The 16,417-nt window shown below is 32.3% G+C and overlaps 1 protein-coding gene across 9 annotated transcripts in view; it reads left to right on the forward strand.

The window, feature by feature from the left end:
• Nucleotides 1-16,417, forward strand: part of LOC127861221 (uncharacterized) — a 361,489-nt gene that overhangs the window by 294,777 nt on the left and 50,295 nt on the right. For 3 of the 9 annotated variants that reach the window (XM_052399622.1, XM_052399626.1, XM_052399624.1), the window contains exons 4-7: nt 2,037-2,160; nt 7,293-7,421; nt 8,592-8,786; nt 9,298-9,399. In XM_052399622.1, coding sequence (XP_052255582.1) covers nt 2,037-2,160; nt 7,293-7,421; nt 8,592-8,786; nt 9,298-9,399 — 550 coding nt within the window. Of the gene's footprint in view, nt 1-1,073; nt 1,266-1,478; nt 1,595-2,036; nt 2,161-7,292; nt 7,422-8,591; nt 8,787-9,297; nt 9,400-10,607; nt 10,668-10,792; nt 10,882-11,040; nt 11,141-12,392; nt 13,422-16,417 lie in introns of those variants that run through there. The other 6 variants (XR_008040137.1, XR_008040138.1, XR_008040136.1 and 3 more) reach the window with 6 other exon arrangements.

The following is a 16,417-nucleotide window of genomic DNA, read 5'->3' on the forward strand; positions in this document are numbered from 1 at the left end:
CACACACATGCAACATAAGTTTAGTATTTTAGTTTCTTATCAACAGGGTATATTTTTGTTAAATGAATAAGATGATATCAATTTAAATAACACTTCTCCGTATGTTTTCCTTCCTAAGTCAATCATTTTTTTAACTTAGGCATACGCATTTGATTTTACATGGTCTTGTCAGTATTTATTCTTGCAAAAAATAGATGCAAGTTGTCTTTGTTAATTGTGTATGTGACCGCATTGAAGGATTGGCGACATTTTTAGCAGTTTTAAATAATTAAACAAGTCAGATTGAACATTCTCTAGAATAACATATTTTTTTTACGTTTTGTTTTGAAATCGATACCTCTCGCTAACTGTTCAATTTGCATATGTTTATCCGTTATATAGAACCAAAGAGGCGGTATTTGATTGACATATCAACTTAAATATTTTTTACATAATTCATGTTATCGTATTGCAAAGACAAAAACGCAGATATATTCAACGTTTGAAGCAAACCGCTACTGAATAATTGCTAATCATGTACGTGTATAATGGTATGAACATACTGGTTTGTCACATAAATACACTTATACGCCATTCATCTTGTTATAATCGGCACATGTTTGATTGTGGGAAAACAACTGCAGCCAGTTCGTTGTATTGTTATTATAGATACCATGTGTGTTAACATTTGTAAATCATCGAAGAATATTTCACGAATGTTGAAGAACATATATTTTCCTAACGGGTACAAACACTTCATTGACCACAACTACGATAATTTGCAGAAATTTATCGTTTTATGTTTAATACTATGGTGGATATTAAAAGTATTTGCTATAAACACATGTATATTAATGTTGTTCATGGGCATTGGTAAAGTGATATTTTGATTGAACAAATATTGCAAATACATTGTGTTCTCACTTCATAAAATGTATTCAAATATTTATATTTAGATCAAATTATATTTCACTTATCAAAGTGTTTTTTCTCTCACCATTACTATGTCAGTACGAAGAGGGAATTACCAAGATAGTAAGCGTTATTATATAAGTGAGAAATGACAATAAGCTAAGCCGTCATAACATTTAAAGGTACCGAGTACACGATATCCAGTGAAACGACAGACTGGAACCATGCGAGTTGCAAAATGGTAGTTCCCGATCTCATGTACACGCAAAAAGATGGTTGGCATATTGACACACAACATTTGAGTCAATTGGATATTTCTTCAGATGGTGTTTGGATTGGGTATATCAATGCCACTGTGGCGTTTGAATACTTAGGTAAAGAACAATTCATATATATTAGATGACGATTAAGTCAACATATTGTCAAACGTGACATGTATCAAAATTTGGTTAAAACGTGACATGTATCAACATTTGGTTATATTGTGCTTGTGCAGTGGTAATGTGTTATGTTTGTTTTTATATAAGCTATAATTGTGATTTATAAAACAATACGATGGGTTAAATTAGCAAGTATGGCTATTTTAGGTTGCTTACACGTGTCAAATCCAGTCGAAACACAATTATTGAACAACATCGGTGACTGCAATTTAAAGTGCAATGGAAACATATTCGGTGTAAAAAAGGACAGCCCAACTATACAAGTAGGCATTAGAGTATTTTATTAAGTGAAATTATATATCAATCATTCGGGTTTAAAGGATTAAAGTGTGGTGATGAACTTTTATAAATTATTAGAAAATTAGTTTATATAGTATTATGAAAATTTACCCAATAAGGAATTTATATAACAAATAATAATCGTCAATTTGTACAAAACACATACGCATAATCATACCAGCGGTATTCTAGGCTCATTGATGTATTATATGGAACATGCTAATGTTATTTAATTTATATAATTGTTCATATGTTTGATGCTTGTGTAACATCTTGTGTAAAAAAGTAAGTTTCTAGAAACATTTTATTATGATACAGAACACGTTTTATGCGGACAATATGTTCATTTCAACTCCATTTCAAATATTTATATAAGTTATTGTGTGATGGTCACTTTAATACATGTAACACATTTATTTGATCAAGGGTGTTATATGCACGTGTATCGGCAGCAGCGATGACATGACAGCCCAATCCTGCACAGAAGTATGTGACCAAAACTTTATTTGTGGAAAGCATAATAAAGATAACTTCTACAAGAAGACAAAAGGTAACTTCAGTTTGAAATATTAGTGTGTCCTTTGAAGTAATGTATTCGCAATTAATTGTCGCATTATTTTTCTGAAATATTATGATGGTGGAAAACTTGCTATAGTAAACGTAAACGCTCCATTCTAACGACAAATTATTCTTCGAAATTGTTGGTTGAATTTAAATAACATCATTAATAGCCTTTTCGTGATATTTTTCTAAGTCAAACACATCACTCCCGTCCGCTTCATAGATAAGTCGCCAGAGATAACAATGCTTTAACTATTTTATATTTGCAATATGTTCTTCTTAATTCGCAAGGATTATGGATGTATGGACTTATGGTGTAACATCGTATATTTAATTCTTGCCCCATGGGTCAAAACTTTTTACATCCCAGAGATCACACGATTTATAAAGACTTATAAAGCAAAGTAATGATCAGTTTTTTCTCTGAAACACCATGGGTCAGATGGTCATATATGACATGTCATATTCGAAAAAAGGTCATCTACTTATTTGGTTAAAATCATAGCCCTGTGGTCGTAACGGCCCACTTCATTTCCCTATTTTCAAAACTGGCAACCACCCCTAGATAACATAGACACCTTTCTCTGAACGAAATTCCCAGATATTTGAGTTGGTATGAAACATCATGTAGTAGCCCTGAACAGTTATTGTTTACATCGTGAACTTGGGGTCAACATTTCAATTAAAAAGACTGCGCCGTGCTTTAAAATATTCTGCGTTGAACCGAAATGGTTATAGGTTTAATATATATTGTGCATATCGTGCAGTTATCATATACACTGTTAGTTAATAATATTTACATAAATCCCCGTCCATCGGATCAGATTTGTTATATTTGCTTATAATAAAAAACTTAAAAGTATTTTTATCTGAAACCACATGTCGCTAAGCTTTGCTATTTCGTATATTACATCACGATGGTCGTTTTTGAAAATTAGTTTGGTTATGCTCCTTAGTAAAAAACCGGCAAAGCCTAAGGGGTTTACTAATTTTGATAGACTAGTTTAGCATGATCAGTTTAAAAATTCTTCTACTCTTCAATCAAAATGTTGGTATGCTGTCAAAGTCATGAGATATTAGTCATCTTAAAAGATTGTTCAAGTCAAGCCGTGGGTCAAAACTATTCACTACTTACGTAAAAATCCATTAAAATCATATTATGTATATCCTCTATTCCTATAACTTCGTGCAGCCCTATAAGATCGTGTATTTTTTTATGACGTAAACTTCTAAGCAACGTTCGAACGCAAGTGCCCAAAAACTGTATACTTTTGTAACAAAAATCATGAGGACAAAATAAATAAATACCATATAAATTGTCCGTTTTTCTGACCTCGTTCCAATAGACAATGTATACACATTTTCACCAGACGAACGCGGCCATGTTTGTCAATGTTTTGATCGTAAAATGTTGCAATGGTAGTTTCCCTTGGAGGCCCGTCTCGAATTTGTATTGTGCTCTCTGTTATGAGTACTTTGCATTACAATACAATTAAAGTATTCTGTGTATGACACGAGACCATACGTTAAGATCCTGGCCTGGGCTTATTACGATAAATGTTCTCACTACGTCCATTTGGGATTTTGTCACAAAACAACTGTCATTAGAAGGGGTGACAGCTTTTTATGCCCTCATTGTCAATAGAATTTTATTTAGCTATTTTCCGTTAGTAAATACACTTTGTCTATACCTCTGAATACAGTAATCACAGGTCATATTTCGTTTTTATGAAGACCAGTTTTGTGTAAACCATTCTGTTCAAAGCATTTTATTAACGAAATTCATCTAAAACAACACATATTTAATACAAATAAACACATATTCACACAAACATATATTAGTTATTATAAACACATCCCAGGGCCTCGCTGTGACGTCATAAAAATCGTATCACGATCTTATAGGGTAATTCCGTGTGACGAAGACTACGATGTACCTGAATGTTTAAAGGTACGCAACATTATTATTATTATCTGAAAACAAACATATCTCACTCGTTATTTGTTAAACAAAAGATAAATATTAAAGTTTATATCAAGTGTAGTTATTGTCTAATAATTTATTCTTGGAATATATGCCTTTGAAGTTTAAGGTGCTCGAACTTATAGGTGTAGAGGCTACTTATTTTGCTAAATATTACCATATTTTGTATGTAATACTGTCCTCTTCATGTCTGCCAAGTATACTCTAATGGTGGTTGTGGATATTTTTGTATAATGTTATATAATAAACTCTTTCGTCCAACCACAAATTAAGGAGACGAATGTTTTTTTTCGAATCGTCATACAACTTGTTTAGAAAGCTGTTATAAATATATCTCGATCGAGTTAGAAAACGGCTCTGTTTCGTTGAAAAACCAGTTTTCTTTATATTTCCTTATATTGATACAGTAAAACGTTGTGAACACTCTAGAAGTCACACTATTCGTGAAATATTTATAACATCTGGTAAAAAATGGTTACTAATGATGTCTTTTTCTACTTACAAATGCTGTTTGTTAGTTGAAAAATAAGGCAGCAAGTGCTTGTGAAGTGTGGTGGGTGAGTTTTCCATATTTGGGTTAGTAAAACCTTGTTAACACTAATTAATATATTGTTTGCTTGATAATTATGGAACTCGATCAGAACATCTCCAATTATGTCTAAAACTAGCTTTAATGTGGATCTTGTCCTTCGAATATAAATGCAACCAGGTAGTAGGCCAGTTGTTTCGTAAATGACTATTCTGAACCTTGTGAATTCATGATTTACAAAAATGATTGATAGATGCGTATGAACTTGTTATCATTTCTTAATCGAGTATGACACTGATTCCGGCCCGTTTAAATCATTGCAGCAAAGGGATTGCGGCAGTTTTACTTATATTTCTAAACTGTGACCTTGAACTCCCTCTTTCAGTAGAATTCTTACGAAAACCTGTGAACATATTTAAAGTAATATTAAAGTCGACCTGGTATAAAACTTGCTCAAAACATGTGTTCTAAAGATATATCGACTGTGTTTGCAAATGGTTCCGATCAGTTGAACAAATGGCAGTGTTTCTCATATTGCTTCAGTGAAGTCGTGTTAACATGCGTACACGTTCGTGAATCTTGCTGCCATTAGTTCTTATGAAAAATCGAACAACTTCGAAGCCTTCATCTATCGCATAAGCCAATTGACCGCCAGAAGGCTGGGGAGTTTTCACAATATTGCTTAAGTGTAATCGTTGAAACACCACATGGACGTGTGATTCTAATCGTCACAAAACTGTTCCAGATAATAGGTGTAACAATATCTCAACCAGGTTAGGTTTGAAAATTGTTTCGGTCCATTGAAACATTGAACAAGAAATTGATTCGTTATCATTTTGATAGCAATTACATCTATATAAGTGAAACCAATGAATTTGTGTTGATGATGAATATATATAATGATGATGATAGTGATTCTGAGAATAATTATTGAACGATGATGGTGTATTAAAGACGAAGTAAGTTTGTAATTAAATTAAAGTACTCCAATATGATATTCAATGACTTTATATTATATAGTTTTACGGCAAACATCACTTGATCTTCCATTCGATACCCATGCTATTTCTGGAAATCGATGATTATAGCACAAAGCAATAGCACAAAATGTGAAACAAAAAAAACACTATTTTAGTTAATCAAAACAAGGCTTTTTCTTATCGTACTCTGTGTGCAATGGCCTGGCCGTGGTCGAATTTGTTCTTATAAACACTCTTTAGGTCACATTATTTGTCAATCACCTTGTGAATTTGCATGAACATTCCATGCATTCTAAACAATTACTAAGCTGAGATATACACTTAGTCACGTGGAATTAAACACGCTGTCTGGAGGTCAACTTGAAAAGTCAAAATGTTTGCCAAATTCAACTGGCTGTTATCAATAAGAATATGTTGTGGTATCTTTTGATCCACTTCGCCAAGAACACGGCTGCCAATAGGTCGATCTTTTCTCCTATAAGACTAAATTAAAAATGGCTACCAGGCAAGACCTCTTAGTTTGACCTAATCATCACGAAACTTTCTCAGAACAATTATTATTACAATTGTTATTACAAATTTGATCAGTCCCATCAAACAATCTTCAGGCGATGCAGTGTTCTTAGTATGCTATTATGGAAAACATGTATACCATACTCTGTTATAAATAACCGCCCGAAGACATCTTCTGTTTTGCTAATGTTTGAACTTGGTTTGAATACTGTTTCCCAATAATGTCTCGGTAAATATGTTATAAGGGGAGCTAAAAACTCAGTGAGAAGTCTCTTTTATTATACAAACATCATACTCGCAGATCAGATCAGTAACATGTCTTTGGGTACAATGTGAGTTCTAAGGACCGTTGACACCTGTATTATATTTACAACGTATACCAAATACAAACTAAGTATTGTTTTACGAACATTCTAATCAAAGACTTGATAAGAATGTTCCGGCTATGAGAGCGAGCATTTACAGCTTTAATAACTGTATATAATAACATTTGTATTGCTCTTATTTTGTGATTTCATTGTATATATACAGAAATCGTAAAAAAGAAGAAAGTAAATATTTTCGAAACATTTATTAATGTGTAATTGTTTAACGACACACGGGTCAAATACTTTTATAAATAAATTAAAAACTGGTATCTAGAATAATTCATGCTATATAACTTTTTTATTTAACAGTAAACGATCATTATATGTTTTGAGCTAATGCCTGAAACGATACACAACTTGTATATGTTTTAATAAAATAAATGTGAATCCTTTTTTAACGGATACATTGCCTTAGGAGAAATAAATCTGTAATCTGTATCTTTTTTTAATTTGAACGCACTTGCCGGTGCTTTCTATTTGGTCCGCGCGTTCGCTCGTGAATGAAATTGCCATGGACATTTTGGCTATTGCTATAAGAAACACTGATTTTTTTATGTGTTAACGTTATTTTACGATATATGTTACGAATGTTCGTCGATTTTGAGTGTTTATGGGGCTTTTAAGATCTATTTTGATTATCTTGACCCCTGATAATACTACTGCTTAATTGACCATCGCCTTTATCTTGTGTTACATTTTGTATTTCGGGTTTGCGGAGGTTAATTGTATGTTATGCTTTTGTTTCAGTTTCTTACACGAGCGAAGATGATCCTAGTTCAAATTGTCTGATATTTCGTTCTTTGGCATTGCCTTTCAAATGGCAAACTTGTAGAGATGGTGGAAATCCTAGACTTCTTTGCAGTATTAAGAACTCAGGTACGAAATTCCTGAAAGAAAATATTGTAATGTTTTATTGTTCGTGTCCCTCGTCAATATTTGCAATGCTAGTGTGCCTTTTATTCAATCAAATATCACATCAGACGTTAAGGTATGACATATGCAAACAAAGCATGTTTTTTAAAAGTATGCCATATAATTTGCATGCCATTGATACTACCAAACATAAGTAGATAATAAAATGCTTTTACAGCATAATAAGCTTAACGTGTAGTTATTCGCAAATATGCGACCAGCTTTTGCAAATGTATGGCCCTCTGTATTTTAGTTCAACGAAATTATACATATTCCAAAAACTAATGTTAGACTTTGCTAAAACTTACACAGCTCAATTAACTTTATGTGTCGGTAAATGTGAAGCATGGGATTAAGGCTGCGACCCGCCATAGCAGAAAATAAAGCCTTTTTTCAGGTCATAAAAAGCCCCCTTCCCTCCTTCCCCATTATGTGTACTCGTTTTAACTGGTATGTATAATCCAATTAAATGTATATACTCAATGACATTAATGAGAAGGTGATATCATATGAATGATTTGTAGCTGAAATACATTTTTAGGTGCGCAGGGATTAATGAATGTGTAACAACTTGTTTATATTGGTCGTTAACAGGTTAATTTGATAAGCTTTACCAATGCGAAGTGTATCAAATGGTAATGAATGGTTGTGCATTTTCCATTAAGTGCGCGATCTTTCGAGAATACGCTTTGACTCCAGACGTAGCGTTGTATAAAGTGTTCTGAAAGCTATAATAGCCATATTATTATTACTACGAATTATATGGATCAACTGAGAACATATGCATTGTTTCAATGTATGGCGATACCTATATATTTGGAAATATGCTGCTTGTGCTGAAAGCATACAACACTAGCTTTTTTCTCTATATTTATGTGCACATTGTTTCCGTTTTAACGTCTTGTCTTTTTTAAACATATACATATTGAATATTTAACATATTACGAACTTAAATCCAAATTTTTAATGATCTGATAAAATTATGATTTTCGGATTTGTATTAACCGCTGGATTTTTTATTTGTGTTTTTGTCGACGGGTAACATTGTGTTTCTCATTCTGTGTTAATTGATTCAAATTTAAAAATTATTTTGAAAACAATATAAAGTTTATTTTATGTTTATATTCTCTCTAGACGGCCAGTGGGTCGCTTACAGCATGAGCACGTTCTGGTCATCATGGGTGGAAGCAAATGAAGGATGTTTGTCCAACAAAACTTTGCCAGCGACACTTAACAGCATATTGAAAGGAAAATTGAGTAATGATATGAATCAACCTCATTGGACAGGCGTCATTCGAACACACACAGTGCTGATGGCAGACGATAGAGGTACACAATAACTTGAACAATGTTAATTTTATTTTCCGTAAATAATACACTAATCAAAACGCCTAACGCAAAACGACAAACTAGCGTCAATGAGTTAATCTTGAAAGGAAACAGCACATGAACATTGGTAGTTGAACAATACATTTACTTAATGTTTTAACGGTTTATTTATATACATGTTATGGTTAAATTTGTTCCAACTTAAATGTGTATGTAATAATGAGTTTGATTTGTAAAAGTAGCACATCAGAAGAAAGAGCAATTACTAGCACACGCACACAAACATCGTAATGCAAATCTTAAACGTAAAAGTGTATACGCCAGTATGCACATATTACCTGCAACAACAATAACGCAATAGATGCTAATAAAACCGTATTTATTTCAATAAGTCCACCGGTGCAGTCAGTTCGTAAGGGAAGGATTTTAGCACTAATTTTATGTGGATTTGTCAAAATGCAATCTATATTCGTATACATACAAACTATTTTGATGCTGTATTTCTGTGTAGATTTTATTACAAGACCTGGAGAACGGACATATTCATTCGTGACAAATAGTGGAAAAATCTATTTCGAAGGAAGCGGGAAAAGAAGCAGTCTTTGTACAGCGTGTATGTATAGTATGATTAAGTGGCATATTGTGCACACAACTTTGCATAATAAATCCTATACAACACTATTTACAAGTAAAGAAGAATTGAAACATCAAACTATTAAAATAATTTATCAGTTTAAATTTAAATTTTTGATCAGAAACTCTTATGATTATTTATGACATGTTTAGTTTCATTGATATTTGCATTTGAATCAAAACACATTGTTGAATTTTCTTTGGAAGCGACCTACACATGATCATGACCTTTAACATACTAAACGCAACTTCTTGTTTTCATAATGCCTTATCATCATGCAGACAATGAAACATCTCAATTGTTCTTATGATATTATATGCACACATAATGTGAGGGCGGACTTACTTACAAACGCATGGGCGATTTGATGGACGGACTGGACAAACATAAGATGTTCCTCTATAGTTGAGTACAGACATAATTTCAAAACAAATATATGCAATATGTGATATAATGCAATATCGTATTATGTATTCACTTAAGGACCATTGAATACAATCTTATGTTAGAAATAATGTTGTTGCTTCAAAGTCTTATAGATGAGTTACGAATTTTTGTACAAAGGTGTAATTTATAAAACATGTCAAAATAATTGAGAATTTTATTTATCAATATTTAAGCTGTGTTTAATATTGCTTCTGGTTAATTGGAAAACCGTTCCGCCAAGGGTTTGGTACATATGCCTTTTTATTGATATACTGAATCAGTGTTAACAGTCTAAAACTTACATGGTTCGTTTATCCGATCTTTATGAGAGTGTTTAAAATATGTATTCTTACGCTATCTTAACTTATTATAAACATGTTCCTTGTCGGATGCACAATATGGATACCATATCGCATAATTCGTTGTACTTGAAACAAACATTTTGTAAAGCCGAATATTATATTCATAAAACACTCCCTTTTTCCGTCGCATTGATTGTTCAAATTTATAAACCTGTTACACTGTGTGATCTTTATTTAATTTAACATTTTACGTTTTCTTGAAAACAAGCAGTACTCGGGGTGTCTTGAATGACCGATTTTTAAATACGGATTAGCCTATGACAGTATATATCAGTGGCAGAGAAGATGGATTTGAAACATTTCCATTACTGTTCACCGTTCAACGTTTACTGTTATGAATGTATATGCTGTCAGTTTTCATTCAAATCTTCAAAATAAGCTAACAACTGCCCATTTCAGCACCAGCCTCAACAACAACACCAACGTTTAACTTGTCAACAACAATTAATCTTACCGAAGGTAAATAATAAAAAGTATTTTCCCAAAATATACAATTTAAGACTATATTATTTTAAAATTAAAGCACACTTTATTTATCATTAATTGTCTTCCAGAACTTATAAATTTTACGGTTGTATTTCAAGAAGAAAATCAAGTGGCTCAACTTCTCCAAGTAACCCTATCCATAGCAGTACTACAAGTCATCAATCGACACCCATACAGTCATCAACCAGTAATGAAAATATACAAAGAAAGCCTTTCTGTCGTTACCTGCGGTTATAATCGATGTTTTGTTTTCAATAATATAAGTTATTTAGATTTTAAACCGCACATGCATTATTGTTACCTGTGGTGGTTTGCTTTACATTTAATTCAATATTTATATTTTCAGAATCCACAGAATCCAAAGCCATGGGCATAGGAATCGGCATTTCAGTTGCAGTCATTTGTATAGTTGGGGCCATAATTGCTATACTCGTTCTTAAGAAAAGGTTTGTTTTTATATAGGTACATGATTTAAACCTTTATCATTTAGGCAGTCGTTTGACGAATCTAATTAATCACCAGGAGCTCATATATTTTAGAATTGAATATATGCTTATCTGGCCAAATTTAACTGTATAATTTGTGTAATATGCCAATTTAAAATGCATATCAGTTGCTAAAATGGTATTATATTTAAACAAACAAAACGTGTTTACAGTATTGTGCGAAGCAAAAGATATATACCTGATTGCAATCAAACAATTGCAATAAGGCTAAGGAGCTACGACGATATAAAATAAAACAAATTATTAATTGATAGTTTTTTACTTAAATCCCCTACATTTGCTATAATTATCAAAGAGAACCTCGCCCCTACATCATACATAAGCAACTTCAGAAAAAAAAACACAAATCTGTTTAATATGTTAATCATACCATTATACCATTTTAAAAATGATACTTAAATTAAAATATATTCGCACCTTAGATTGAATACATATTGTGTATGCTCTTTGATGCGACGTCCTGAATACTTGCCGATTCATGCAAAACATTTGTAAAAAGCGTTTTGATTTGTTTGTTTACTGTTTCGTTGCTGTATGTGTCAAAAAAATAATACATATACAAATCTGATTATTTCATTGAATCGAAACCACTTCCACTGAAAAGGACTACTTAACAATAAACTGAGAGCGAAAGCAACATTGTCTGCTTTAAATTCGTAGTGTTATGAGATAAAACATGAAAGTGAACCTTTTTATCGGGCCGATATCAGAGTTGCGTTATGATAAAATGCAAAAATGGCCATCTTATAAGATGTCATGTCAAACAATTAATATTTTGGAACATTATTTGATTGGCAAATAATCATACGAACCAATGGTTGCTCATACAAATGATCTCCTGCGTATGGGAGTAGATTTGCACATTTAGTCTTCTTTAAACAAACTATGAGAGAATTAAAATTAATTCAGGGGAATATTACCCTGCAAACTTGGAGCAGACAAAGAACAACCGACGGACGGAAAAATTGCAGTTGAATCACAAATAAACAATGCAAACAATGATTATACTAATCGGATACACTCGAGGCATATAATCCGTACTCTGCTATTTCAAATCTTGTTCACGCGTTATTGTATTTACATGTTTTACTAAAAAAAACTATAAAGTAAACACGCTGTAAAATCATACACAATAATATAAAGATTGTGATTGTAATTCAATAATTGCTTATACAATAAAGTTGTTTTTCAGACAAGTATTACCTTGTTCGAAGACTACATCGAATTCTAATACTGGCAAGCACACGTTTGACAATGCACCTGAGCAAAGCTATGACGACCTGGTTAACAGAGATGGACAAAATGCCAACTACTCAGTACTGGGCTTAAGTATTGATTGTGCTGACGGAAAAGCTCGCTATTACAATACAGAAAGGGATAAGGATATTGAACGTGAAACAAATGACAAATGCAATTCTGACTACTATAATACCAGGGTTGCCCTTGAAAATGTTGAATGATATTACACAAATTAAACGTTTTTAAAATTCATAAAACAACCACGGAAAACAAGCATGTTCCTAGTATAAAAAGGTGCATTAAACATACTAGTATGGTGATTTTAACATACTCATGTCTATCGCCTATAGTATGTATGGCCGATGCATAAGATAAATGACTTAACATGTTTCCAAGAACCTTCAGTTAAGGCCTGGATTCAAAGACTGCCAACCTTATAGTTTTAAGAGCAGTATAGCGATCGCTAATCTCTATGGATACGAACTAGTGACCGATTACCGTGTAAGTGATATGATACGCTAAGAGTTTTTGCAAAATGTATGATTAAATGTATGCAGTATGTTTAAATAAGCGCTTTAAATGAGAATTACTGAATGAATATGTTGTCGAAAATTGTATTTAAACGCGAATTTAGAGTAATGGCATGTCCCCTTTGTTTCTAAATATACCCAATTTAAAGCTAATGCCACCTGAATACTATAAGAACACAAACTGTGATCGCGATTCGTGGTATATATATTAGTGACACGTGAATACTATAAGAACACAGACTGTGATCGCGATACGTGGTATATATATTAATGACACGTGAATCCTATAAGAACACAAACTGTGATCGCGATACGTGGTATATATATTAATGACACGTGAATACTATAAAAACACAAACTGTGTTCGCGATAAGTGGTATTGTTATGTTTTGTATTCGCGTATTGCCATCATGTATTTAGTACATGATCACACAGTAAAATATGCACACTGATTTATTGGCTTATATTCCAGCTTTCATCTTTCAATTATACCGTCTTCTACCACTGGTATACTGTTTTCTTATTTACTACCTTTCATTTTCATAAATATACTGCTCAGTATTTAATGACAAATTCACACAGCCTGTACACGTTTCTTAAGAGTAAAACATGTTGATCTAGTCGACAATGTGATCTTGCGAAGAAAATAAGAAATAAAACATTAAAAACGCGCCATAAGCAAGTTTGTTTAGTTATGAAACTACGCCCATCCTCCACATATTACTATCGTGCATTTCGGGAATTAACAGTATCATAAAATACATGTTATCAATATCGGCTTTACGTTCGATGCTGGCTAAAACGCATACGTTGAACGCACGCGATATAGATAACGAACTAAACACATAGATGCGTACCTAAAGGGAATACATTTTTAATCAAACGGATTCACTTTGTATTGAAAATCTTGAAAACATGTCGTTGCCATACTAGGGTACATCGCATATGTTATTGAAAATTGTAAGCACATATCGATCTAATGACAAATTATTGCAATTATACTACTCATAATTATAATACTGCTACTCTAACTACAACTACTATTCGAACTTATACTACTACTCTCACCGATACTTCTACTACTGTTTCTTCTACTGCATTCAATAATCGACGCAAACATTTACCATTTGGGATAAATCGACGTTAATATATGTTATAAAATCGGGTTCAACTATGTCAAAATGGTTTCGAGCAATCTGCCAATTATTACATTGAACACTTTGAATATTGATTGAACAAATTTAACATTGTTGTTTCCAAAAGTATGTATTGACCGTGATTGTAATGTTATGCTAGGTCAACCTGTCATTATACCAGATCTTCATTGATGAAAATAAAAATTGATACAGTCAGTATATTGATCTAATTGGGCAATACATCATGACAATTGTATTATACGTGTTTTACTGCACACTTTTTTGTCATGATACGATGCGTACAATATATTTTGTAAAAAACATACTTCTAAACAATATATAAGACACTATATCAAACCTATGTGACTTTACAATGTACATTGATCCAAGCATGAGTGTAATTATTTTTTTTTGTACATGTCATATCCGTGTCTTCATGACAACATTAGGTACGGACCTGATAGCTCCAAATATTATGTGAAACTATCCTTATAAAGATTAAGTCAGACAAAATACCATGCTGATGTTACCTGTAAATAAGTCAATATGTCAGTTTATGAAACATACGTACATACATTAAAGCAATTAATATTGTATTAATTTGACATTTAAATATATTAGTAATTCTGACATTCTAACCGTTAACCATATTGAAAAGTTATTCAGTAAAAACATTGTTTTAAACAATGAATATATATAATAATTCAACTCCCGAAACTCTATATTATTGGTATGCCTTGCTTTTATAGCAAACAATTAAACTCCAGAAACAATATCAGGGAATAAATAATTGGTCTGATCTTCTTTAATTTTTAGAAGACAACGAATATAAACATAGCATTAGTATGCCTGGAATTGCCGCATTCGAAAGCTAAATGAAAATCATTAGTTGTTAAAACCGGTTTGAGGGCTGAATACAAGAACAAACGACGCGTCTGTCGAACATTGTCATGTTTAGTGTCCTAGTGGCGAAAGTAGCTCTACAGCTTACAGCCTCTAAAATATGACACCATTATGATTTATTCAAACATTAGATGAGTGCGTGATATTTGACAAGATAACCTTACAAATAAACATGTTGCATTTCATAAGACAATCACTATCATTAGCAAACCGATTACATGTACATATTCAGATCTTATTACGGATTATAATGTCAGTTACACTAAATATGTTGTTAATTGGGCAATATATATATTTCATGATGAGTCCATGTATTTATATGTTGGTTATATCTCAGTTGTCGGTAATATTATTTCAGAGAATTATATCTTACTCAGTTTAGCTTAATATTTGTACGCATCGGCATGATGTTTTATATGAGTTTGGTTTCACTTAAAATATAGGTAATTGTACCAATTCGAATGATTTATTGGCTTAATATACGGTCACATTGACACAATATAGTGCCTAGTGAAATCAATAAAAAGGTGATTTGACAATACAATGCGATAAACGCATTATACCATTAGGGACTACTGAATACAAGATCACGTCAGCACGATTTATTGTTTTGATTAATTTTGATGAGGACTTACCTATAAATTGTATTCATTATTTGCATGCATCGAAAATAACTTATATTAAAAATGCTCTTCATATAGTGACGCATTAATATATAATATATTAACTATGTGACTACATAAATTGCTGCTTGCACACACCAATATTTCATTTTGTAACACATTATACAATTAAGACGTGCCATTATATTAGCACGCGTACATACTAACGATGTGAACATTAGACAATTAAGACGTGTCATTATATTAGCACGCGTACATACTAATGATGTGAACTTGAAACTCTGAGAAAGAACATAATGTATTATCTTATTCCTCCTTTACTTATACAATATACATAGACATGTTTGATATCACATGTACAATATACGCACATGTTTTCGGACAAAAATGTAGAAGTGTACATTATATAAACGCATATTTGTACTCATCGACGACAATTTGAATCGAAAGTAAAACATGCAAACCAATGTCTAGTGGCTATGCATCAAGTTATACTTCCAGTCTGCGTAACTACAACGGTTTTTTAAAGAACACAAACACACGATATTAATTTCATAAATGACCCTTGTTATATTTTAAAAGTAAACTATTGTAGTTCAAGAGCAAAATGTCGTTTGTAAAATTATACTTACAATTACATATAAGGTAAGATTGATCCGACGAAACTATTGGACCAAAATGCAGATATGGCCATCGGCATTACGCAGCTCTCCAAAAAACATGCCTTCTTCCAAACATCTTGCAGTTAGTGTGATATTTAGAACCTTGTCACAAGTTCAATGGGTA

This window comes from Dreissena polymorpha, chromosome 15 (genome assembly GCF_020536995.1).
Source record: "Dreissena polymorpha isolate Duluth1 chromosome 15, UMN_Dpol_1.0, whole genome shotgun sequence".
Classification (NCBI taxonomy): Eukaryota; Metazoa; Mollusca; class Bivalvia; order Myida; family Dreissenidae; genus Dreissena; species Dreissena polymorpha.